The following is a 24,566-nucleotide window of genomic DNA, read 5'->3' on the forward strand; positions in this document are numbered from 1 at the left end:
CCAGTATAACATACAGCAGAGGGCAGTCAATGAGGGATGAACTGGTCAAAACCAGTCCTGAGGTACTGGAAGCATCAGCCTGGTATCAAACTCACACAGCTTTTACAACTGTAAAGTCTGCAAGGCATGCCAACAAGCCATCAACAAAAAGAGCTACCATTCCCCTTTTGACAGCAGGGAACATAAAATTACCAAACTATTAACATGTAAGACAGAATTTGCTGTCTACGTGTTAATATGTCCCTGCAACCTGCTGTACGTTGGGAGCACCAAGCTCCCAGTACACAAAAGGATCCTGCAACATCTTCGAGCAATTGGGAATCAGGATAATACTTATCCCGTAGCGAGGCATTTTAAGTCAAAACATAACTCTAGAAGCAGTGACCTCAAATATTATGTTATTGACTGTGTACAGGCCAGTAGGAGAGGAGGCAACAGAGAAGACAAACTACGCCGCCTTGAGACACAGTATATCATTGAACTCAATACCAAGCATCCCTCAGGCCTAAACATCACGGAGGATTTATATACTTGCCTATGATAAAGTATATATATAAAATGATTTTCCCTTAACATACAACCTACTCAAGTGCTCCATGGGTCTTTTAAACACAGAGAAATATTTTAGATTTTTTATGTCATTTGTACTTTTTTATACCATATATATTAATTAGTTTGTGATTTTAACAATCTATTTATGTGAGGATTTTAGACATATTACTTGTATTCATTTATTTTAGCCTTTTATAAAAACAACCATTTTAAGGTGTTTATAGGTCTATATATGAATTATGAATATTTTTATGTCTCCTAATCACTGGGTTACTTTTGGTAAATTGTACAAATGGTTTTACATGAATAACATTATATCTTCTCTAGTACTGTACACATTGCTAATGTTATTACTGGTAGAACGACAAGCGCTGGGATTGTATCATGTATTTTACAGAGACTATATTTTTATACCCACTGTGCAATATCGTTTCTACTATAGGTGAACCTGTCCTCAGAAACTTGGCAGCTATCTAGTTATTTTTGCACCAGCACTTTATAGTACTCTCCATGACCTTCAAGTTTGCACATATTATATGGCAATGTACGAACATGTGGGGCTCCATATGTGTACTTGTTTAAATATTATGGTTCTTGTGATTAAAGTACTATACAGGTATTATTGTAAGATTTCGAACATCTAAAAATATCGCACTTTAACCGACAATTAATTTCAATTGTTTTTGTCCTATTTCACGAATATTTCTTTGGTTAAACTCACTTTTAAATCACTATCACCAAATGTTTATTCCACATGTTTTGTTTATGTCTACAATGCTTTAATATGTCTCACTAAATTATAGTTGGCAAATGCATTAGCAGATATCAAAATAACAATGTGAGTAGTCCTTAGGGATTCAACTCTTCCATTTGTATTGCATTTGTAGTTTGACTTACATTGGTAGACTGTATTTAAACGTGTGTCAGGTGATCACCTGTGTCATGTGATCAAGCGCTCTGTAAAGCGCGAAACGCGTCGTGATGACTATGGGAACACCACTTGCTGAATAAATGACCATCTTTGCACTGAACTTTGGGTTCGAGTCCGTTTTTGCAGCTGATCGAAAGCTCTGCGCTACATCGGATTATTCCTGGAATATATATATATATATATATATATATATATGCAAAAAAAGAAGCAGAGGACTCTGGGTAGCTCACGTCAAATGTCTGCTTTTCTATCAAAGTCTTTAAGCGTAGGATTAGGACAGTGCCATCCATGCAGAGATAGGAAGGGACAAAGTATATTACCATTTCTACAGCAAAGATTTTAAGCATAGGATTATTACAGTGCTATCCTTGCCGAGCTGTAAATATTCCATGTGTCTACCTTTGAGAACTACCCACAGTTCTCTGCTTCTTTGTTTGCATAATGTATGCGTCACTCTATGCCTGAAAGGAAATTATTTTGATATAAATATATATAACGGAACACCTCCCACTCCATACGGACAGAGAGTACGCACACGAAGCTGCGGAGTAAAAAGCTTCTTTATTTCATCAAGCCATCCTCAGCTCAGGAAGCAAAGAGAGATGCGTTTCGGCTGACCCAGCAGCCTTTATCAATCTATTTTAGCACCATTTTAAAAGCACCTTATATGCTGTCACAATCATAGACATAGAAACAATGTACGTCATAAACATCAAAGAAATACAGCTGTAGTTGAAACACAGCATGTGTAATAATATACACAAGGTATACACATGGAATACAAATATAATAAAAATTTAGAATCACAGCAATAATAATAATGGACTGCCTGCACTTTAACCGTGAAAAATGCTCACATGCATAATGCAGTGGATATTCAATTTAATAATGTCCGGTTAGTCCAAAATATATAATTATTCCATGCATAATTGTGAACCATTAATAGAAGTTTAAAACCACATGGTAGCTAGTTTTTTTTTTTAAGAAACAGCCTAAGCCATCTTATAATGCTAGCGCTTTCAAGGTGCTGTGAATGATGTGATTAATAGTAGAGCTGCTACATAAAGATGGATAAATACATTAACTGCTCGACATTAAACATTCAAAATAGTTTCACAGTAGAAAACTGATGTCAACGTGCCGGGAGGGTCTTATATGACTCCACTGACGTCATATCCGTGGATGACGTCAGGGCGGAGCCAGGCAACGCCGTACCCCGGCGCACAGAGGTACTGGTGAAAAATCTCCGGATCCAGAATGGCGCCTGGAGGATATTCTAAGTTTAGGAATCTGTGTCTAGGCTGGGTCTCTACCAGATACATCGTTACCGAAGGTAAGTAACTTGTTCATCACTGGCACCAAAGCATAATTGAAATGCTGCTGGACAGTAGTACCAGCAGAGCTTTCAACTAGGCAGTACAGCAATTACTAGCTGTGGGATATTTTATTTTAACAAAAGAATTGTTTTTAACAATGAAAAAATTTTACTCCTTTAGGAGTGCACTTCCAGTGGGTAGGTTTCGATATATGCTGGTCAGACTTCATTCAATACAAGTAGTGAATTAGGTCTTACGGTTTTGGCAGCCAATTTTGGCTATGGTTTCCTGTAATTCCTGATGTGTTTAAAAGCAAATTGAATGTGCCCTTGATTTCGGAGGGCCTGTATCTACTTTTACTTTCCTCACATTGTCTCTGCAGACCTAGCAAAGAAAGAGTGCTGCTGCTGGGACGTGTCATGCGTAGACTGAATTAGTGGATGTTCTGGAAACTGGGGATGTAGCAGTGGAAAATCACGAGAAAGTTCCAGAATGATGGAAAACCAAGCTGGAGACCTTCATATCCAAATCACTAGAATCAAATTTGCCAGTTGCCGTCTATCCTGGGCAACGGAATCAGGATGGGTGGGTGGAAGACATGTTTAGGGCCCCTCTCCAAATCCTGGTGAAAAGCCTCTGGTTCTGGCTTTCAACCTTAGGACACCTGAAGTTGAGCTTTGATCCAGGATGCAAATATCTTCTTGAATGCTCGACCCTGCCTGTCCACAATAGCAGAGTACTTGTGTAAATGCAGTGACCAGTCACTGAAGTCTTTCAGGAAACTTGAGTTCCAATTGGAAACCAAACTTCTTACCCCTTACCTCAGCTGTTAACAAGGATCTTTTCTCCAGATAAAAGGAGCAAAAACTCTTGCCCGTGATGCGGTTATAAGGGGATGCCTGAATAATCCTATACAAACCTGCACAATGGAAATCTGACCATTACAATTTGGGTTTTTTGCACACACTCCTGGGAAACAATTTCTGATGTTAAGATCACGATATTCATGCTACCAATACAATTGAACATGATCTATTCTGAAGATGGTGAAGCAATGGCCCTGTCCTTCAGAAGACACTGAGCCTCAAGGGAGGCAGCTTAAAGCTCAGCTCCTGACCACTTTCTTTTCAATGCATAGTTTTCCAAACAGAATGCCTCATCCTAGCATAGTGCACAAAGGTCTTTACAGACCATGGTACCATGTGGTTCAGTCACCATTAAATCTTGGTTCTGGCATCCTGCAATAGCCTTCTCTTCTCCAAGTACCAGAGACAGTTACTGAGATGTAGTGTTTGTGGCAATTGTCCCGGGAGCTGTAAGGTTGCTGATAACAAATAAACTAACGTCCCAGGAATTTCATATTGCTTTTGGGAATCACATCTGATTTCTTCCAAATGATCGGAATCCCAGAGCCTTAAGGAGCTTCACTGGCTCTTGCACCCATGTATTAAAAGCATCTTGCTCCTGGACCATGAAAATCATATCAAAATAAGCTCTCTTTCTGACCACCCCGCTGATCATTTTCTTCATGAAGTTCCATAAGCATAATGGACAAATTACAGCCTGAACGAGGGTTCCTTAAGCCCTATAAAAGTCTGTTCCATGGGAACTGGAGAAACCCTGTGAAGTGCCTATCAAGCAGCCATGCATTTAGCGCCATTAAGTTTATTATGGGCCCGAACATCTTTTCTTTTTTTTCCACCAAGATATTGCTCAAACAACATTCTGGAATAAAAATTATGGTGAATAGTATCTTTGGTTTCCCACTTTAGGTTCTTATTATTCTTGAAAATGTGCCCTTTTTAGGAAACCTTGATGGGCCTTAGAAGTACCAGATGTGCACGGAATCTCTACCCTTGAACCCCAGACTGTCTTTATCACCCATGCATCAGTTGTGATCTTTGTTTACCTGTAAAGAAACTGCCTCCCCAACTCACTCTTACTTGGGAACGTCAAGGGCTCACCTGTAAAGATTTCTGTACTTTGGCAAGTGACTCGGTTGAAATGTCCAAAGTAGTATTTTGTCCTTTCTTTGTGCCCGCCGGAGCCGATGATTTGTCTAACTGAATGACTAACCCCTGCCACTTCCAACTTCTAAAAATGACGGGAACAAAAAGTTTGCACATGGAGGCCTGCACCGTTTCACAGTTTATACTTTTTTTGCAAATCTTTCTCTTTAATGAATGCGTCCACTAAAGACCATTCTCGGATGTCCTGCTAGCCTCCGTGAAAGCATGATGCCTCAATTTTTGATCTACTCAAAAATGAGAGGGCTCCTTGCGCGGACCCAGAGAGCACCAACAGATTTATTCGAAATATTGTTTCTTTGGCCATTTCAGCCACACTCTGTATCTTTGCAAGCCGACCCAAAATGTCTAACAGTTTATTCTATCATGTCTGCCAGGACCTTACTGTCCCCATCTTGGGATCCTTTGAAAATGTGCCAATATAATTTAAGACTGGTGCAAATCTAGACTACAGATGCATCTTTGAATCCTATTGAGGTTATTGACATCCAGCATGTAGATGGTTTATGTTGTCTCTGTCAAGAGGCTAACGTAGGCATAACTGGAGCGTAGTGTGCAAGAAGACATTCAAATGTGCATAATAGACACAATGTCAAACATGTCCCTAAAATGCTGCAGCCTATGCTCTCTGCCAAGGGATTGTGCTAATTTGTTATCTCCCCTATGTCTCTTTCTGACACACACCAGAGTGGCCCTCCTAGATTCCTTTTATGACTCCTCAGAGGGACTGTCGTTTGAATTATCCTCATTATCGTGCAAGAGTGACTTCATTATTAGCAATGTTATTATTGGAAATGATGACTAGGAGCTAGGTGATCCTCTTGCTCACCTAAACTGGACCCTTTAACTGGTTTTATGATCTGATAGTCATCTAGCAGCCGATTCCTTAACTTTAAATTCTCTCCAGGCAACTGTCTGGATCCAGAAACATTTTCAGCAGTACCTCTGCCCGCCGGCGGGATGGCGTCATACAGCTCCCCAATGACGTCGTCTCTGGATATGACGTCAGTGGAGCTATATAAGTCCCTTCCGGCAGACGGACATCAGTTTCTTCTTATCCACTCTGTACTGCAGATCCGGAGAAGTGGTTCCTAGAGCCATTTTATCTCAACCTACTTCAACACCTTGTGTCTATGGACCAGAGTGCCCTTTTAAAATGTCGACAGGTTTCACACCATGTGGGTTTTGTATCTGATATATGTAGGTGATGGACCCGCATACGATTTGTATGTGGTGTTTAGGTGAACCCCACCACAACAAGGATTGTGGTTCCTGCCAGAAGCTAAAGCCGAAATCGTTGAAGGAGGGGCATTTGAAGTTGATGGCTTGCGTAATGTGATCCTCGGAGGCTTCCCAGCCTCGGTCTTTGTCGTCCCGGGAAGAACATTTGTTGGGTCGATCTAGGAGCCGAAGCCAGCCTGGAGGACGTCATTCTCCAGGGAAGTAAAAAAGTAAGGGCCGGTTAAGTTGCGGCTTCTCGAACTTCACCACGTGGTGACTCCATCTCCCTTGGCTCCTCCCACTCGATGGCTGAGGAAGCCGTGCATGACTCCGCTCCGTGTCTCCCCGTATTTCCGGCAGCTGGTGCGTTGATAGCTCAGATGAGGGAATATTATGATTCCTTACACCCGACCTTTGGGACCCCATCACCCTCAGGAGCGCCTCTAGGCCCCAAGGAGGTGAGTGGGGCGCCATCGGAGGATTTGGCCTCGGTGACGGTTGTGCCATCGGAATCGATGGCTCAACGCCAGTTGATGTTGGCTGACGTCCCTTTGGCACAGGCTCACAGTTCTTCGGGATCTTTGCCTATGACGCTGGTCTTTGATCAACCGACATTGACGTCTGAGGCGCCAGTCTAAGTCCACCGTGATGGCACCCCTTCGGAATCTGATGCGGATTCAGCTTTGCAAACTGAAGGGATTGTATAATTTGTTGCCCCTTTTCAGGAAGAGGCGTTAAGAGGTCCATCTGTGTCGGCTAGGGCAGGACTTCTTCATCCCATTTCCGACATTCAAGTGGAGGAGAGCTGGCTTACAGCTCTTGGTGACACTAGTGGGCTAGATTCTTCGCCAGACTCTGGGTTGCTTTCTCCCCCTAGTCGTGCCACAGAGGCAAGTTCTTCTTTTGCAGACATTCTGAGGAAAGTGGCTGCAGTTTTAGACTGGTCACTGCCCATAGTGCTAAGGTCGACAGACCCTTTGTTGAAATCCTTTGCCCGGGACAGAAGGGAGAAGAGCCGGTCCTCCCGTATAGTGCGGCCCTATTTGACGTTTTGTTAGGTGCTTGGGCCAAGCAGGACTCGGGGTGTCTCAGTGGGATGCATGATGGAGTAGAAGGGAACTAGCTTGACTGAGGCAGGCACAGTCAGATGGCGATGATAAAGGGAAACCAAGAAGGAGAGATGTGATTCAACTAGATAATACTGTGTACTGCTGGTGTTAGATTTTCTGCAGTATTTTTCCTATTGAGTGTCATTGTGTTTAGAAATGGAGTCTAGGTTACCAATATGTAGCTGAGCCACATTAGAGAAATAAACTACTATAATTCCTTATGTTTGATTTCAGACATTTCGTGTGATCCCACATGTGTGGATGCCCACACCATATTTGCTTTAATGTGTAGTTAGAGCTAATGTAACACTGTTGTAACATAAGCATAAGAAATGGCTGTAAAGGGTTATGGGTCATTAGTCTACAAGTAAACCTTTTTTCTATTTTTTCTCATTGTTCTCTTACAGGGAATGTCTGGGAAAGCATGAGGTGAGTTGTTGGCCACTTTTTTCTAAAGAACTGTGTATTCATTCCACCAATTTCGTTTTTTTAAGTGTACACATTCAAAGTTAAAAGGTCTTTCAGGATGTAAAATAGAATGATTAGTATAAATATAGCCAGCTTGTGTGACTGGGAAGAGAGGAAACAACCACCACAAACTAAGTAATCTCAAGGCCAATCCGAATGTTCCAGTGTATTTTAATTCTTCATACAGCATTAATTTTGTGTCTTGTGTGTTTTAGCTCACAGTTTTTGCAGATAAGGGAATTGAGGCACAGGGAGACCTTTCGCTAGTGGGGAAACCGGGATGAATTCAAATATTGTATTTTAGTGTCCAAGCTCTAAAACTAGTTATGTAGAAAATAGAAACCTTCTCAGGGGTCCCACTGATACTTGGTCCTTTTAAACCAACAAAGAAGAAATTGGCACAGAAGCTGAAATATAAAAGTAACATCTTTATTAACCTCAAATGAGGGAGACTACGTCACACAGAAGCCTTAGCAACTGAATGAGGCAGTCTAAGGAGTACAGAAAACAGGGGCCTTATATATGCTTAGGGTTACATAGTCATCATAAGACCATGGGGCAGTCCTGACTCATGTAAACATGCAAAATGACTAATATGGGCATGCAAGATCTACTTGCTCAACAAGTGGGAGGAGAGTTACTTCTCCATACAGCAGCAAAAATAGCCTGACAGTTATACTAGAGAAGCAGATGCATTCTACCAGCTAGGCCATTCTGAGCATATGCAAAGGTGGAAGATGCTAAATATAGTTAGTTTCTAGGCAGATTACAAGAGCATTCAACACTGAGGGAGGACAGAGCACATGGCGAGCACGTGGCAGCACATGGCAAACACAACAACAAATACAAAATGGCTTTCAGCTCATGCTAACAAATCCGTCCAATCTTTAACAGTTACTCATCCTTTCCTCCATAGAGCTTAGCCCAAGTTTCCCCTGATGTTGAGTTTGAACTCTGAGCCTGTGACTGCTAGAGCATTTCTTAGTCAGATTAGTAGTCGTGAACTCTCATGTACAAAACACCTTATAGGTGTTGTGTTTCGAGGCAAAGCTGAATAATCAAAAGTAATGTTTCTCTGAAAGGGTAACAGAATAGAACAGGATAACAAGTCTGCCTTCCTTTAAAATGAGGGGCATCATTTAAAATGTAATTTCTGAGCAGTCTTTATTCAAGATCACTCATTAAAAAAAATCACGTTCTGGAAAATATATTGTTATGCTACTTGTTTGAGTCTCTGAATCCCTCCGCTCTGCTTATAATAATGGTAGGAAATCAGGATCACATTGGACAAATTATTTTGGCATTAAACCGACTGTTTGTTAAATAAGAATAGCAATCAGAATTATTGTTGGATATGCTACAGCAAATATCTTACATTTCCAAATTTAGATTGGATAAATGTTCTCTAGTGCACTCCATCAGCGGTTACCATTAATTTGACAGACTAATAATTCTAGCCCCGTTTTTAAAAAAGTTTTATGTACTGTTACAGCAAAATCTGTGCCAAAAGTAAGCTTAAAATAATTGTTAGGTTCTTAATAATTAAATTGTACAAATAAACTAAGCATCTGAAATGGGGATGGTGATCTCTGGACTTGTCTTTAAGGGTTTTTCATCTGAAAGCAGTGTTGGCCTGGCCTATAAGCCAAACAGGTAGCGCCTGATGGGCCGGTCTGACAGGTCACTGTGCGGGTTATTTTTTGCTGTTTGGGGGCCAAATTGTACTGTTGATATCCCTGACATTGTCACAAACATTGCCTGCAAACACGCGCAGTCTCAACTACCTTGAAAAAAAAACCTCACACAGTATAAAACTGCCTGATTTGCAGATGTAGAGCACTTTTTTAGCTATTTGATTCACTAATGGGGCCCACTTTAATGTTGGTGCCCTTGCCATTTTTTCTGTCCCAGTCCGACACGGTTTGGAAATTTTGAATTAATCTATGTTCGGTTATTCATATTGTGATTAGATAGAGATTAGACAAAGTCAAACTGAATTGTAACAAAAATATTTGCACAAAAGTGAGTGACGGTGAAATAGAAAACGAAAGAAGAAAGTCAGGATTCAGAAACCCAAAGCAGAGGAGAGAAATAGAAATTAAATAACAAGCCAAAATAACGGAAAGGAAAGGGAAAAGAAAAAGATGTAAGCGTGGCGTAGAAAATTAAATAGGCAAAATTGTAAAGAAAAGACGAGGAAAAAGGTTTTTAGGATCAGGAAAAACTTTAAAAAGACGTGTTCACGTTCGTATTTTTGAGAAGCTTGGCTCCCAGAAAAAAAAAATGCCCGATATGTATATTTGATTAGTCTTTCATTTGTTCCGCATAGGATGCATTGGGGAACAATTCTGTTCGTAAATAGGGCTTTTAAAAATATTTATCTGCCCACAACCTTCCCTTTCCTCTTTTTTGAATTTACTTTCAGCTGAACAGAGCCTCTGCCTGCACACATACCCTTTCTATACTAAATCTGGAAAAAATAACTACAAAAAAACGTAATTTATTCAAGATGCTACGTTAGATCGTAACTGGAGAGCCAGCGATTCCCAGTGCATACTTAAGTGAAGCACATGAAACCCTCCTGGAAGGAGTTCGATGCATGCTTACAAAAAAATGGCTTTTAAATGGCTCAGTCACGGTTGCTTGCCCATGTCATCGAAAAATGTAAAGAAACCGGTCCTTTCTTTATGGAACCTGACATAAAACGGTTACTTTTTTATGTTTCAGCTTTTGGCAAATAGAAAATTAGTGGTTCAAATAACAGTTATTGAGTTTCTTAGGACCAGCCTGGCCTGGCGCCCGCACATTACTGAAAGAGTATGAATCTAGAGAGAACCTGCTGGATGGAGAACTATTGCTGCAAGTAGCTGACTTTTCTGTGCCTTTTTTTTCGAATTAGGATACTACTGTCTTGCACATCTCACAGACAATAATTCTGTACGGCTGCAGGATGAGCAACTGTAAATTTCTTTTGTAATCATTAATACCTGAATTTGCCTTGATAATCATGTCTTCATTTAGGAACCTGCTCCTCGTCACCCAAGAAACTCAAAATTCTTTGTCCTTCTGCCTCCTCCCACATTTGATCATTTGTTTTAACAGAATTTAAAATCTTTCTTGAACATGATATATCAAAAATTAACTGTAATGCAGATTTGGTCCAATGCTATTCTGGTGATCATCATGAGCATATTTGTTTTAATATTCAAATAGTGTATATTAGTGTCCAAGCTCTTAAACTAGTTACTCTGCCATTTTTCCATAGAACTTAGCCCAAGTTTCCCCTGATGTTGAGTTGAACTCTGAGCCTGTGACTGCTAGAGCATTTCTTAGTCAGATTAGTACAGTCGTGAACTTTCTCATGTACTGTTTCGAGGCAAAGCTGAATAATCAAAAGTAATGTTTCTCTGACAGGGTAAAAGGATAGAACAGGATAGCAAGTCTGTCTTCCTTTAAAATGAGGGGCATCATTTAAAATATAATTTCTTAGCAGACTTTATTCAAGATCACTCATTAAAAAAAGCACGTTCTGGAAAATATATTTTTATGCTACTTGTTTGAGTCTCTGAATCCCTCCGATTACTAAAATTATAACAATGGTAGGAAATCAGGATCACATTGGACACATTAATTTGGCATTACATCGACTGTTTGTTAAATAAGTATAGCAATCAGACTTATTGTGGGATGTGCTACAGAAAATATCTTACAATTCCAAATTTAATCAGATAAATGTTCTCTAGTGCACTCCATCAGCTTTTACCATTAATTTGACGACTAATAATTCTAGCCCAGTTTTTTAAAAGTTTTATGGTACAGCAAAATCTGTGCAAAAAATAAGCTAATAATAATTGTTAGGTTCTTAAAAATTAAATTGTACAAAGAAAGTAAGCATCTGAAATGGAGATGGTGATCTCTGGACTTGCCTCTAAGGGTTTTTCATCTGAAAGCAGTGTTGGCCTGGCCTATAAGCCAAACAGGCAGCGCCTGATGGGCTGGTCTGACAGGTCAGTGTGCAGGCTGTTTTTTGCTGCTTGGGGGCTGTTAGACCTGACATCCTTGGCGTGGTTATTCCCCCATCTTTTTGCCTCTGACTCATGTATTTTTGATGCTGTGCTGGATTTCGTTTTTGCTGGTTTAGATGCTTTGGACCCTCTGCCACTGCTGAACAGTGTCAGAGGGTAAGTGCTCCCTCTGTAAATTGTCATATTGATTGGGTATACCTGATTGGCATATCTGTATCACCATGAAGTCCCTAGTCAAGTGCACTGTGTGTGCCAGGGCTGGTGATGACAGATGCTACTAGTGGGCCTGCGGCGCAGATTGCGCCACCCACATGAGTAGCTCTAAAATGGTGTCTCAGGCCTGCCAGCGCAGGGCCTGTGTGCAGTCAGTGGACTGCCATGTCCGCCTAGCCAGTGTCCCCACTGGCTGGGCTTAACCCTCCCCTGTCTGTGCACATCAGCCACCCCTATGGAAGGCTCCAGGTACCCCCCTGGGCAGGGTGCAGTGTATGGATAGGGGAGAGCATGTACTAGTGCAGGTAACATGCACTGGTGGAGAGCAGCAGCCACTTTGTGTGCTCACTGCTGTAGGGCTGTAAGGCTCCCTAGGGTAACATGGGGAGTCTGGTCCCATTGGACCCCAGCCTATCTCCCTATAGGAACAAGATGGAACATCAATGAAAGATATCCCTGAACTCAGAATTAAATGACACATCTTTTAGTGAAGGTTGTTTTTGGATCCTGGGGTTGAGAATAGCACTTTTAGAAAGTGGCTGTTCTTTTGTTAAACCTTTCTGTGTGCTTGGGCCTGTGTGTGTGGAATGCCTGCATGACAGGAGCTGCAGGGCCCCGGAGGGGGTTGGAGTCAGCCCAGGGGTGAAAGGCGACATCTGTTGCCCGGGGAAGGGGAGAGAGAAGCGCCTGATAGTGCTGGGCTGTGCCTGCCTGACCACCGTGCTGGCTAACTCCCCTGCCGGCCTGCTGTCACCTCTGGCCCTGAAGCTGTCAGGAAGAAGAACGCCAGAAACATTCCAGAGCCAAGGACCCCCTTGCACCAAGGACTTCAAAGGCGTTTAGGGGTATAAGGGAAGGACCCTTTACTACAGAAGATTAGATTCTAAAATTCTACAATCAAGAAGGACCCTCGGCTGGAAGGAGGACGGCGAGAGAACTGAAGGAAGATTGCCTTGCTGTGTGCTCTAAGGGCTGACCTGTTCTGCTGTATCACTGGAAGCTGAGGAGGAGAAAGGGACTTTGCTGTGGGCTGTGTCCCTGCCTGCTTGAAACTAGAGAGACTTTGCTGTATGCTGTGTCTACCACTTGAATCTCCAAGGGCCTGAGAAGAGCTGGCTCCCTGTCTGCAACCCAGGAACATAAAGGTTGCCCAAGGCTACAAGAATCTGCTGTGCCCCCCCTGAAGCTGCTGTGTGGCGAGGAGATCGTGAAACCGTGTGGTTTGCCTGTTTAGCGCATTGGCTGCTCTCTGCTGCTTGAGAGCGCCGCGCTGACCCAGCCTGCTGCATTGCCAAGGTCGACGTGTTCATCGACACGTGTGTGGGGCAGACCGGAGACCTGTGAGCCTCTGCAGCGCAAGGAGCGCTGAAAAACAATTGCTGGCCGTATCACCGCCGCTGCCCGGGGCCAGAGAACCTCTGTCTGAAGCGCCATCCCGATCGGAGCTCAGACGGCGAAGAACGAAGCCGCCGCGCTCCCATTGGTGGAGGGAGCCGAGCCCCCTCACTAACGCCGCGACGGGATTGGCCCGTGCGGCGCAGCGTCATCAGCAGTGCTGGGCCGTGATTGGCCTAGGGAGCGGCGCGTCATCGTTGTTTATCCCGGGAGCCGCACTGCCATTGGCTGACTCCCGGGTGCTGTGGAGGCTCGACTGAGGAGCCGCGAGGGGATTGGCTGCCTTCGCCGAGGCAGCCGAGGAAGCCGAAGACCCAGCGCGATCACCGCCGGGCCCGGGAGGAAGCGACCTGATCCCGCCGAGGGATCTCCACAAGTGCTCCAGCCCCTGGCCTGCCGTCTCTGCTCCCCGCTGCTCTGTGAAGGATCCAGAGCGGGCGGAGAGCGTCCGGAGACCGGCCGGGCGGGAGCAGCACTGAGCCTTCCCCCGCGAGGTGCCCCTGGGGGACCCGCGTCACCGCGAGCACGGGGAAAGAAGTCCCCCCTCCCTGAGGATACCGGGTGAGACGCGCTAGGAGCGCTTGTGGTCCCTGAAGCCAGGGGACCATTGGGGGCATAATTTAATAACGCTGGCATTGTTCCTTGGCTCATTTGAAGAGCATGGTCAACAGAATAACACTGGCATATCTTTTAAACGCTGGCATTGTTTGGACTGCTCGTTTTTAGAGCGCATCATTTAGAAATCAGGGGCATTATTTTTAATACCTGATTAGAAGAGACTAGAGACATTGTTTTTGAGAACTTCCTGAAACTAAGTACCACCATTAAGATTAAGTGCATCATTTTAATAATGAAGTGATTATCGTGCAACTGCTTGATTTACCTTGCTGAAACTAGATAAAGTTATATATTTTTATAAAAGATACTTACCTGTGTGGTCTCAGTTTGTGGTGGATGGGGGATTATTGTTGTGTTAAGTGCAAGTATTATCCACGTTGCCTCTGTTTAGCCTAGACTGCTCGCGCCATGCTACCTTGAGGGTGAGCGGGGGTTATCTCAGAGGGTTATTCCTTCACCCTGACTAGAAGCAAGGGTCCCTACTTGGTCTAAGGTACTTACCTGTGCCAACTAGAGACCCCCGGTTCTAACATTGTTGGACAGCGGTGCGGATTTTGAACTAATAATTGCACTTGACCTGCAGTGATTTCTTGTACATCACTAGTCTAGTTTAGCAGCACAGGTTGCGCAAGATTTTTTCTTTTTGGTGAAACCTTTTTGTGGAAAAGGTTAGGAAGCATCATGTCTTTGAACGCGGCAAGCGTGAGAGTAGAATTGGAAGTGGAATTCGCAATTCAGGAGTTGTACAACTACAGAAAGGATCTCCTGAAACAATTCTGCAAACAGCTTGGATGCCCAGTGAAGGGCAGCGCAAACAAGGAAGAGTTACAGAAATCTCTGAGGGCCTGGTGGGAGGCCAAACATGTTGTCTCAGAAGAAGCTACTGAAGTGGACGGCACACAGGAGAATGTTGTTTTGCTCAGTGATTTGCCAGCGCGGTCAGCATCTAAGGTTGGCAGCAACCATTCCAGTAGGGTTATTTCTCCAGAGGAGCTGGAGGATAATCAGAGAGCTAGGGCTCATGAGATTGAGCTTTTGAAACTCAGAGCAGACGCCGATGAGAAGAAACTGCGCCTGGAAGTTGAGAGAGAGGCGCAGGAGAGAGCGGCGCAGGAGAGAAGGCATGCTCTCGCTTTGGAGGAGAAGAAGCTCCAATTGGCTCATGAGAGGAGCATGAAGGAGTTGGACATCAAATATAAGGATAAGGAGAGGGTGTCCAGTTCTAATGGTGGCAGCGCACAACCAGTACAGGCGGGTAAGGTATACATACCAAAGGATCTGGTACAGAATTATCAGAGGGGTGAGGATATTTATGCGTGGTTCAGAGCGTATGAACTTGCCTTAAAGATGAATGAAGTGCCTGAGAGGAATTGGGGAGCAGGATTGTGGAAGCATTTTGAGGCCTCTGGGAGGGATGTTTTGGCACCCTTAGACGCAGAGGATGCTTTATCCTACTCCGCCATGAAGGAGGCTTTGTGCCTCAGGTATGGGCTCACTGCTGAACAGTACCGCCTGAAGTTTAGGAACTTCAAGAAGCTTGATTCAAGTACTTGGGTGGAGTGTGTGAGTATGTACACGCGTGCACTGGAAGGTTGGATGAAGGGCAGCAAGGTTACTGATTATGTGGGGTTGTGTCACTTGATTAGTAGGGAGCACTTAAGTAGTTTATGTGTCCCAGAGCTGCGCCAGCATCTTTTGGATAGCAAGTTAACTGATCCCAGTGAGCTTGCTAAAGAGGCGGACCGGTGGACTAGCACCAGGGTCCACAAGGGGGTGGTAAGTACCCCAGCCAAGGGTGGACAGGGTCCCCAGCAGAAGAGTGGGGGGGACACGGGTAATCAAAAGGAGTCTTCTAAAGGGCCCCAAACTGGTTCCCAGGAGAAGGTGTCTCAACCCCCCAAGTCTAAGAAGTCCTGGCCCCGTAAGGGCAAGCAGGACAACAGGCCCCCGCCTACCTGCTTTACATGTGGGGAGGTGGGGCACATTGCCCCCAAATGTCCAAAGAAACCTCCAGCACCCTCTGGTGCTCCAGCACCGGCGTTGGCCAGTGTAGCTTTGGGAGGGGATTTGATTTCTAGTGGGGAGGAGGGGTTAGCAGTGATGACCCTTGTCTCTTTAGGAGACCAAGAGATGGCCCAGGAAGCCTTGCTGCCCTTAAACACTAAGAAATATGGGCAGAAGGTGACCATCAATGGAAAGGAGATAGACGCTCTGAGAGACACCGGGGCCAGTGTGACATCTGTCAGGTGTCAATGGGTGTCTGAAGAGCAGATCATTCCCAATGTACTCCGTCCTGTGGTGGCAGCTGACAGTTCAGTGCGCTACTGCAAGTTGGCACGGGTTCCATTTGAGTGGGGAGGAGTCTCCGGTACATTGGAAGTTGTTGTAAGTGATGCCTTGCCTGTAGATTGTCTATTAGGTAATGACCTGGAGAGCTCTCCATGGAAAGATGTAGAGCACAGGACTCACTTGGAAATGTTGGGTTTGCCTGCGTGGATCTGTGTGTCCACCCGGGCCATGACAGCCAGAGAGGGCGGTCTAGCAGAGCTGGAGCCTGGAACAAAGGCCCAGGAACCTACCAAGAGAAGAAGGGGTAGAGGGCGCGGGAAACCGGCCCCCACTGTTCCCACGGTCCAGGAGGAGGCAGACCCAGAGGGGGATGCCCTGGAACCTACAGGGGAGCAGGTGGCCGAACTAGGGGAATTGCCTGAGCTGTCCCAGTGGCAGCAGGAAGGTGGTCCCTCCAGGGAGGAATTCTGCCAGGCTCAGAAGGGGTGCCCTTCTCTCGTTGGTGTGCGGCAGCAGGCTGCCGACCAGGCCGCAGGCCTGGGGTCCAAGGAGCATTTGATCTACTGGGAGGATGACTTACTTTATAGTGAGCCTAAGTTCGCTGAGCCCGGTGCAGCACGAGTGCTGGTAGTGCCCGAGCGCTTCAGGAACTTCCTACTGGGTCTGGCTCATGACGTGCCTCTCGCAGGACATCTGGGGCAAGACAAGACCTATCACAGGCTTGTCACCCATTTCTACTGGCCCCAGATGAAGAAGCACGTCGCTGCCTTTTGTAAGTCTTGTCAGACTTGTCAGGCCAGTGGCAAGAGTGGAGGGAAGTGCGTGGCACCCCTCCAACCCTTTCCCGTGGTGAGCACCCCTTTTGAGCGGGTGGGCATTGACATCGTGGGGCCCCTGGATCCCAAGACAGCCCTAGGCAACAGGTTTATCCTGGTCTTGGTGGACCATGCCACACGGTATCCGGAAGCCATCCCGCTCAGGACGGTCACAGCCCCAGTGGTGGGCCGTGCCCTGATGGGGATCTTTTCCCGGGTGGGATTTCCCAGGGAGGTGGTCTCAGACAGGGGGACAAACTTCATTTCTAGGTATATGAAGTCCCTGTGGGCGGAGTGTGGGGTGACATACAAATTCACCACTCCTTACCATCCTCAAGGAAATGGTTTGGTTGAGAGATTCCACCGCACCTTGAAGGGCATGATCATGGGCCTGGAAGAGCCCATGAGGCGGAAATGGGATGTCTTGTTGCCATGCCTGTTGTTTGCCTACAGGGAGGTGCCTCAGAAATCCTTAGGGTTCAGTCCCTTTGAGTTGCTGTATGGCCACCCTGTCAGAGGGCCTCTTACTCTGGTGAAGGAGGGGTGGGAGAAATCCCGTGGGAAAACCCCTCAGGATGTGTTCAGCTATGTGCTGGCCATTCGCAACCAGACCCAGCGCTTCAGGAAGCTCGCTCAAGAGAACCTGGAGGCTAGCCAGGAGGAAATGAAGAGGTGGTATGACCAGAATACCTCTCTTGTGGAGTTCCAACCTGGGCAGAAAGTGTGGGTGATGGCGCCAGTGGAGCCCTGTGCGCTCCGTGACAAGTGGTCTGGGCCATACGAGGTGGTGGAGCGCAAGAGCGAGGTTACCTATTTGGTTAACCTGAAGACTCCCAGGCAACCCCTGAGAGTGCTACATGTGAACCGCCTCAAACCTCACTTTGAGAGGACTGAAGTGACTATGCTCATGGCTACAGATGCTGGAGGGGAGGAGGATAGTGAACCTCTCCCTGACCTCCTGGCAGTCAAGGAGCAGGATGGGTCGGTGGATGGTGTGGTTCTCTCCCCCACCCTGACCCCAGAGCAGCAGAAGGACTGTCGCCAAGTCTTGGGTCAGTTCGCCCCCCTGTTCTCCCTGACCCCAGGTGTCACCAAGTGGTGCGTCCACGATGTGGACACCGGTGACAACCTGCCTGTGAAACAGAAGTTTTACAGAGTGGCTGACAAGGTCAGGGCTAGCATCAAAGAAGAGGTTTCTAAGATGTTAGCGCTAGGGGTAATTGAGCCCTCCAGCAGCCCCTGGGCTAGCCCAGTAGTCTTAGTGCCTAAGAAAGCTGCTACACCTGGTGGTCCCCCAGAACTCCGTTTCTGTGTGGACTACCGCGGGCTCAATGCGGTCACCAAGACTGACGCGCACCCCATCCCCAGAGCTGATGAGCTGGTGGATCGGTTGGGAGCTGCCCGGTACCTGAGCACTTTTGATTTGACTTCAGGTTACTGGCAGATTGCCTTAACTGAGGGGGCCAAGGAAAGATCAGCATTTTCAACACCCGAGGGGCACTTCCAGTTTCGTGTCATGCCCTTTGGGATGAAAAATGCCCCGGCCACATTCCAGAGACTGGTCAACCAGGTATTAGCAGGGCTGGAGGAATTCAGCGCAGCATACCTGGATGACATTGCTGTGTTCAGCTCCACATGGGAGGAACACTTGCAACACCTCTGCGCAGTGTTGAAGGCTCTGCAGAAGGCAGGCCTCACTATCAAGGCCAGTAAGTGCCAGATAGGGCAGGGATCTGTGGTGTACTTGGGACACCAGGTGGGGAGCGGCCAGGTGGCGCCCCTACAGGCGAAGATTGAGACCATTCTGGCTTGGGAACCCCCCAAGACCCAGACTGAGGTGAGAGCCTTTTTAGGACTCACCGGGTATTACAGACGGTTTGTCAAAGGTTATGGCACCATTGTAGCCCCTTTGACAGAGCTGACATCTAGAAATCAGCCCAGAAAAGTGAATTGGACTGAGGCCTGTCAAACTGCTTTTGACACCCTCAAAACTGCCATGTGCACAGCACCGGTGCTTAAGGCACCTGACTTTTCAAGTGAGTTCATTGTGCAAACTGACGCTTCAGAGCAAGGCGTGGGAGCAGTACTCTCACAGATCAATGAGGAGGGCGAAGACCAACCAGTGGCTTTCATTAGTAGGAGGCTACTCCCCAGGGAACAGAGATGGAGTGCAATCGAAAGGGAAGCTTTCGCTGTGGTCTGGGCTCTGAAGAAGTTGAGGCCCTACCTGTTTGGGACTCACTTCCGTGTTCAGACTGACCACAGGCCCCTCAGATGGTTAATGCATATGAGGGGCGAGAATCCAAAACTGTTGAGGTGGTCCATTTCCCTACAGGGGATGGACTTCACGGTGGAGCACCGCCCTGGTACAGAACACGCCAATGCTGACGGTCTGTCCAGATTCTTCCGCCTTAGTGATGAGGACTCCCAAGAGGTTGGGTAGTTCTCCCCACTTTCAGCTGGAGGGGACACGTGTTAGACCTGACATCCTTGGCGTGGTTATTCCCCCATCTTTTTGCCTCTGACTCATGTATTTTTGATGCTGTGCTGGATTTCGTTTTTGCTGGTTTAGATGCTTTGGACCCTCTGCCACTGCTGAACAGTGTCAGAGGGTAAGTGCTCCCTCTGTAAATTGTCATATTGATTGGGTATACCTGATTGGCATATCTGTATCACCATGAAGTCCCTAGTCAAGTGCACTGTGTGTGCCAGGGCTGGTGATGACAGATGCTACTAGTGGGCCTGCGGCGCAGATTGCGCCACCCACATGAGTAGCTCTAAAATGGTGTCTCAGGCCTGCCAGCGCAGGGCCTGTGTGCAGTCAGTGGACTGCCATGTCCGCCTAGCCAGTGTCCCCACTGGCTGGGCTTAACCCTCCCCTGTCTGTGCACATCAGCCACCCCTATGGAAGGCTCCAGGTACCCCCCTGGGCAGGGTGCAGTGTATGGATAGGGGAGAGCATGTACTAGTGCAGGTAACATGCACTGGTGGAGAGCAGCAGCCACTTTGTGTGCTCACTGCTGTAGGGCTGTAAGGCTCCCTAGGGTAACATGGGGAGTCTGGTCCCATTGGACCCCAGCCTATCTCCCTATAGGAACAAGATGGAACATCAATGAAAGATATCCCTGAACTCAGAATTAAATGACACATCTTTTAGTGAAGGTTGTTTTTGGATCCTGGGGTTGAGAATAGCACTTTTAGAAAGTGGCTGTTCTTTTGTTAAACCTTTCTGTGTGCTTGGGCCTGTGTGTGTGGAATGCCTGCATGACAGGAGCTGCAGGGCCCCGGAGGGGGTTGGAGTCAGCCCAGGGGTGAAAGGCGACATCTGTTGCCCGGGGAAGGGGAGAGAGAAGCGCCTGATAGTGCTGGGCTGTGCCTGCCTGACCACCGTGCTGGCTAACTCCCCTGCCGGCCTGCTGTCACCTCTGGCCCTGAAGCTGTCAGGAAGAAGAACGCCAGAAACATTCCAGAGCCAAGGACCCCCTTGCACCAAGGACTTCAAAGGCGTTTAGGGGTATAAGGGAAGGACCCTTTACTACAGAAGATTAGATTCTAAAATTCTACAATCAAGAAGGACCCTCGGCTGGAAGGAGGACGGCGAGAGAACTGAAGGAAGATTGCCTTGCTGTGTGCTCTAAGGGCTGACCTGTTCTGCTGTATCACTGGAAGCTGAGGAGGAGAAAGGGACTTTGCTGTGGGCTGTGTCCCTGCCTGCTTGAAACTAGAGAGACTTTGCTGTATGCTGTGTCTACCACTTGAATCTCCAAGGGCCTGAGAAGAGCTGGCTCCCTGTCTGCAACCCAGGAACATAAAGGTTGCCCAAGGCTACAAGAATCTGCTGTGCCCCCCCTGAAGCTGCTGTGTGGCGAGGAGATCGTGAAACCGTGTGGTTTGCCTGTTTAGCGCATTGGCTGCTCTCTGCTGCTTGAGAGCGCCGCGCTGACCCAGCCTGCTGCATTGCCAAGGTCGACGTGTTCATCGACACGTGTGTGGGGCAGACCGGAGACCTGTGAGCCTCTGCAGCGCAAGGAGCGCTGAAAAACAATTGCTGGCCGTATCACCGCCGCTGCCCGGGGCCAGAGAACCTCTGTCTGAAGCGCCATCCCGATCGGAGCTCAGACGGCGAAGAACGAAGCCGCCGCGCTCCCATTGGTGGAGGGAGCCGAGCCCCCTCACTAACGCCGCGACGGGATTGGCCCGTGCGGCGCAGCGTCATCAGCAGTGCTGGGCCGTGATTGGCCTAGGGAGCGGCGCGTCATCGTTGTTTATCCCGGGAGCCGCACTGCCATTGGCTGACTCCCGGGTGCTGTGGAGGCTCGACTGAGGAGCCGCGAGGGGATTGGCTGCCTTCGCCGAGGCAGCCGAGGAAGCCGAAGACCCAGCGCGATCACCGCCGGGCCCGGGAGGAAGCGACCTGATCCCGCCGAGGGATCTCCACAAGTGCTCCAGCCCCTGGCCTGCCGTCTCTGCTCCCCGCTGCTCTGTGAAGGATCCAGAGCGGGCGGAGAGCGTCCGGAGACCGGCCGGGCGGGAGCAGCACTGAGCCTTCCCCCGCGAGGTGCCCCTGGGGGACCCGCGTCACCGCGAGCACGGGGAAAGAAGTCCCCCCTCCCTGAGGATACCGGGTGAGACGCGCTAGGAGCGCTTGTGGTCCCTGAAGCCAGGGGACCATTGGGGGCATAATTTAATAACGCTGGCATTGTTCCTTGGCTCATTTGAAGAGCATGGTCAACAGAATAACACTGGCATATCTTTTAAACGCTGGCATTGTTTGGACTGCTCGTTTTTAGAGCGCATCATTTAGAAATCAGGGGCATTATTTTTAATACCTGATTAGAAGAGACTAGAGACATTGTTTTTGAGAACTTCCTGAAACTAAGTACCACCATTAAGATTAAGTGCATCATTTTAATAATGAAGTGATTATCGTGCAACTGCTTGATTTACCTTGCTGAAACTAGATAAAGTTATATATTTTTATAAAAGATACTTACCTGTGTGGTCTCAGTTTGTGGTGGATGGGGGATTATTGTTGTGTTAAGTGCAAGTATTATCCACGTTGCCTCTGTTTAGCCTAGACTGCTCGCGCCATGCTACCTTGAGGGTGAGCGGGGGTTATCTCAGAGGGTTATTCCTTCACCCTGACTAGAAGCAAGGGTCCCTACTTGGTCTAAGGTACTTACCTGTGCCAACTAGAGACCCCCGGTTCTAACAGGGGCCTGTTTTATGGTCTGGGGGCCAAATTGTACTGTTGATTTTCCTGACATTGTCACAACCATTGTCACGGTTGCTTGCCCATGTCGTCTAAAAATGTAAAGAAACCGGTCCTCTTTTTATGGAACCTGACATAAAACGATTACTTTTTTATGTTTCAGTTTTGGGCAAATAAAAAATTAGTGGCGGAAATAACAGTTATTGAGTTTCTTAGGACCAGCCTGGCCTGGCGACCGCACATTACTGAAAGAGTATGAATCTAGAGAGAACCTGCTGGATGGAGAACTGTTGCTGCAAGTAGCTGACTTTGCTGTGCATTTTTTTTCGTATTAGGATACTACTGTCTTGCACATCTCACAGACTATAATTCTGTACGGCTGCCAGATAAGCAACTGTACATTTCTTTTGTAATCATTAATAACTGAATTTGCCTTGATAGTCATGTCTTCATTTAGGAACCTGCTCCTCGTCACCCAAGAAACTAAAAATTATTTTTTTTTCTGCCTCCACCCACATTTGATCATTTGTTTTAAAAGAATTGAAAATCTTTCTTGAACATGATATATCAAAAATTAACTGTTATGCAGATTTGGTCCAATGCTATTCAGGTGATCATCATGAGCATATTTGTTTTAATATTGAAGTCGGAAGGGGTGTAGCTGTAATGGCTGCCATCTCTTATGTTCAGCTTTTACAAGCAGGAACACTTTTGTCTGTTTCAGCTGCTGAGAGATTGGATTAAACCTGCGGCGGGTGCTGTAGTTCTCTTGTCTCTCCCTGAGGGAGTGTTAATCTTAATCCCTCACTTCTGTGCGTTTAATGAGAGAAATTTAATTCAGAGGGACCGTAGTTGTAAATAGATGACTGTTTTTCAACCAATTTCAGTTCTGGGGCGCTCCTCAAAAGATTCTTGGGTTTTTGAGAGCTACCAGCAGTGATTATCGCAAGAAGTCAGGAGGTGAAGGTGAATACTGATGGATTATTGCTTCCCCTGTGGTGCCCAAACAGTGTGAATTTGCACCCGTAAAGTAGATTCTCACCCAGTGAAATCTGGTCTGTGGTTTCTGGACCGAATTATGTTTTCAGATACTCTGGGCCACTTACAGTTACCTAGAGTGGTATCCAGCCTCGGGTGCATTTCTAGGCAAATTGTAATGAGGCTTGAACTCAATTGGCTCACCTTGCATGCTCACTCCATCTTTAAAACAAGCTATATCATTTACAAAGTCATCACATCCAGTACCCACACTTGTCTTGCACAAAAGCTCACTATCTCTGGTGGTTCTCTGCTGACTTGCAGCCAACACATCATCTGACTATCAGACATCAGACTAAGAAGTGTATAAAGAAAGAAAGAGGCCAGCAGACCTTTGTCTTCTATGCAACCAGGATCAGGAACGTCCCCATATCCATTAGAACTGATCAAATGCTTTTCCAATTCTGGAAAGAGTCGTGGACCTGCCTTTTTAAAGAACACTACATCAGAATACATTAGAGTCCACAAACCAGCTACCTTTCCTGCCACTCAATGACTTTTTGCTCGACATTGCCCCTGTACAGTTGTCCGCTGCATTTTTGCTAGGTTTGAATTACAGAAATACCACATACTTTCATACATTAATTCATGAGGCACTAAATGCTGTTAGTATTCTGAAGGAGTTGGTCTGTTCCAATCTCAGAATGAGTGTTGTATTAGACCTTAGTTTCCGGTGGATAATTCTAACCGCAGATTTCTCACTTTGTGAATATTTCCCAAGCATAAGACTGGATCATGAAACTTTAAATCACTATTCCTGCATGCCGGTAGGTAGTGTTGTATGGCTCCATGCCGGTATTGTTTCACTCCAGAATTGCTATGGGTAGCCTTATGTAAGCAACACCTTGTGTGCTGACATAGGCTACTTTCTTTCGGTCACCTTCAGTCGCGGATCCAGAGCTTCTTCTTCGTCTTTTCCTATTTCTCGCCAAAAGTTTACTAGTGTGCAAGGAAAAGTGTCACCCCTTAAAACGGTTCAAAACCTGTAGGGACTGCCGTAAACAAAAGTCTGTGGTGTTCCCTCATTAAGTGTGTCTTTATTGCCTGGGATTGGAGCACGAATCCAGGTTTTGTGATGACTGCACTCAGATGAAGCCAAAGGTCATTCATTACTGCCAGGCCAAACTTGACATTTCAAAGCATAAGAAGACTTTCTGTCATGACCAGTTATTGTCGTTCTCATGGCTGATCTGTTAAGGGTTATTGCCAACAAAACCCTTTGTGATGCCACGTTGAGACTTGAATTTAATTCTCATTTTTTTGATGTGCACCCCTTTTGAGCTGCTGCACAGTTGTCCATGTAGACTTCTGCCATTGAAAACAGTATTCCTCATCAC

At 46.5% G+C, this 24,566-nt stretch overlaps 1 protein-coding gene across 1 annotated transcript in view; it reads left to right on the forward strand.

The window, feature by feature from the left end:
• Positions 1-24,566, forward strand: part of NFXL1 (nuclear transcription factor, X-box binding like 1) — a 680,877-nt gene that overhangs the window by 432,671 nt on the left and 223,640 nt on the right. The window contains exon 16 of the mRNA XM_086962681.1: positions 7,564-7,585. Within this exon, the coding sequence (XP_086818807.1) occupies positions 7,564-7,585 (22 nt within the window). The remainder of the gene's footprint in view (positions 1-7,563; positions 7,586-24,566) is intronic.

This window comes from Lissotriton vulgaris, chromosome 3_1 (assembly GCF_964263255.1).
Source record: "Lissotriton vulgaris chromosome 3_1, aLisVul1.2, whole genome shotgun sequence".
In the NCBI taxonomy this organism is placed as follows: domain Eukaryota; kingdom Metazoa; phylum Chordata; class Amphibia; order Caudata; family Salamandridae; genus Lissotriton; species Lissotriton vulgaris.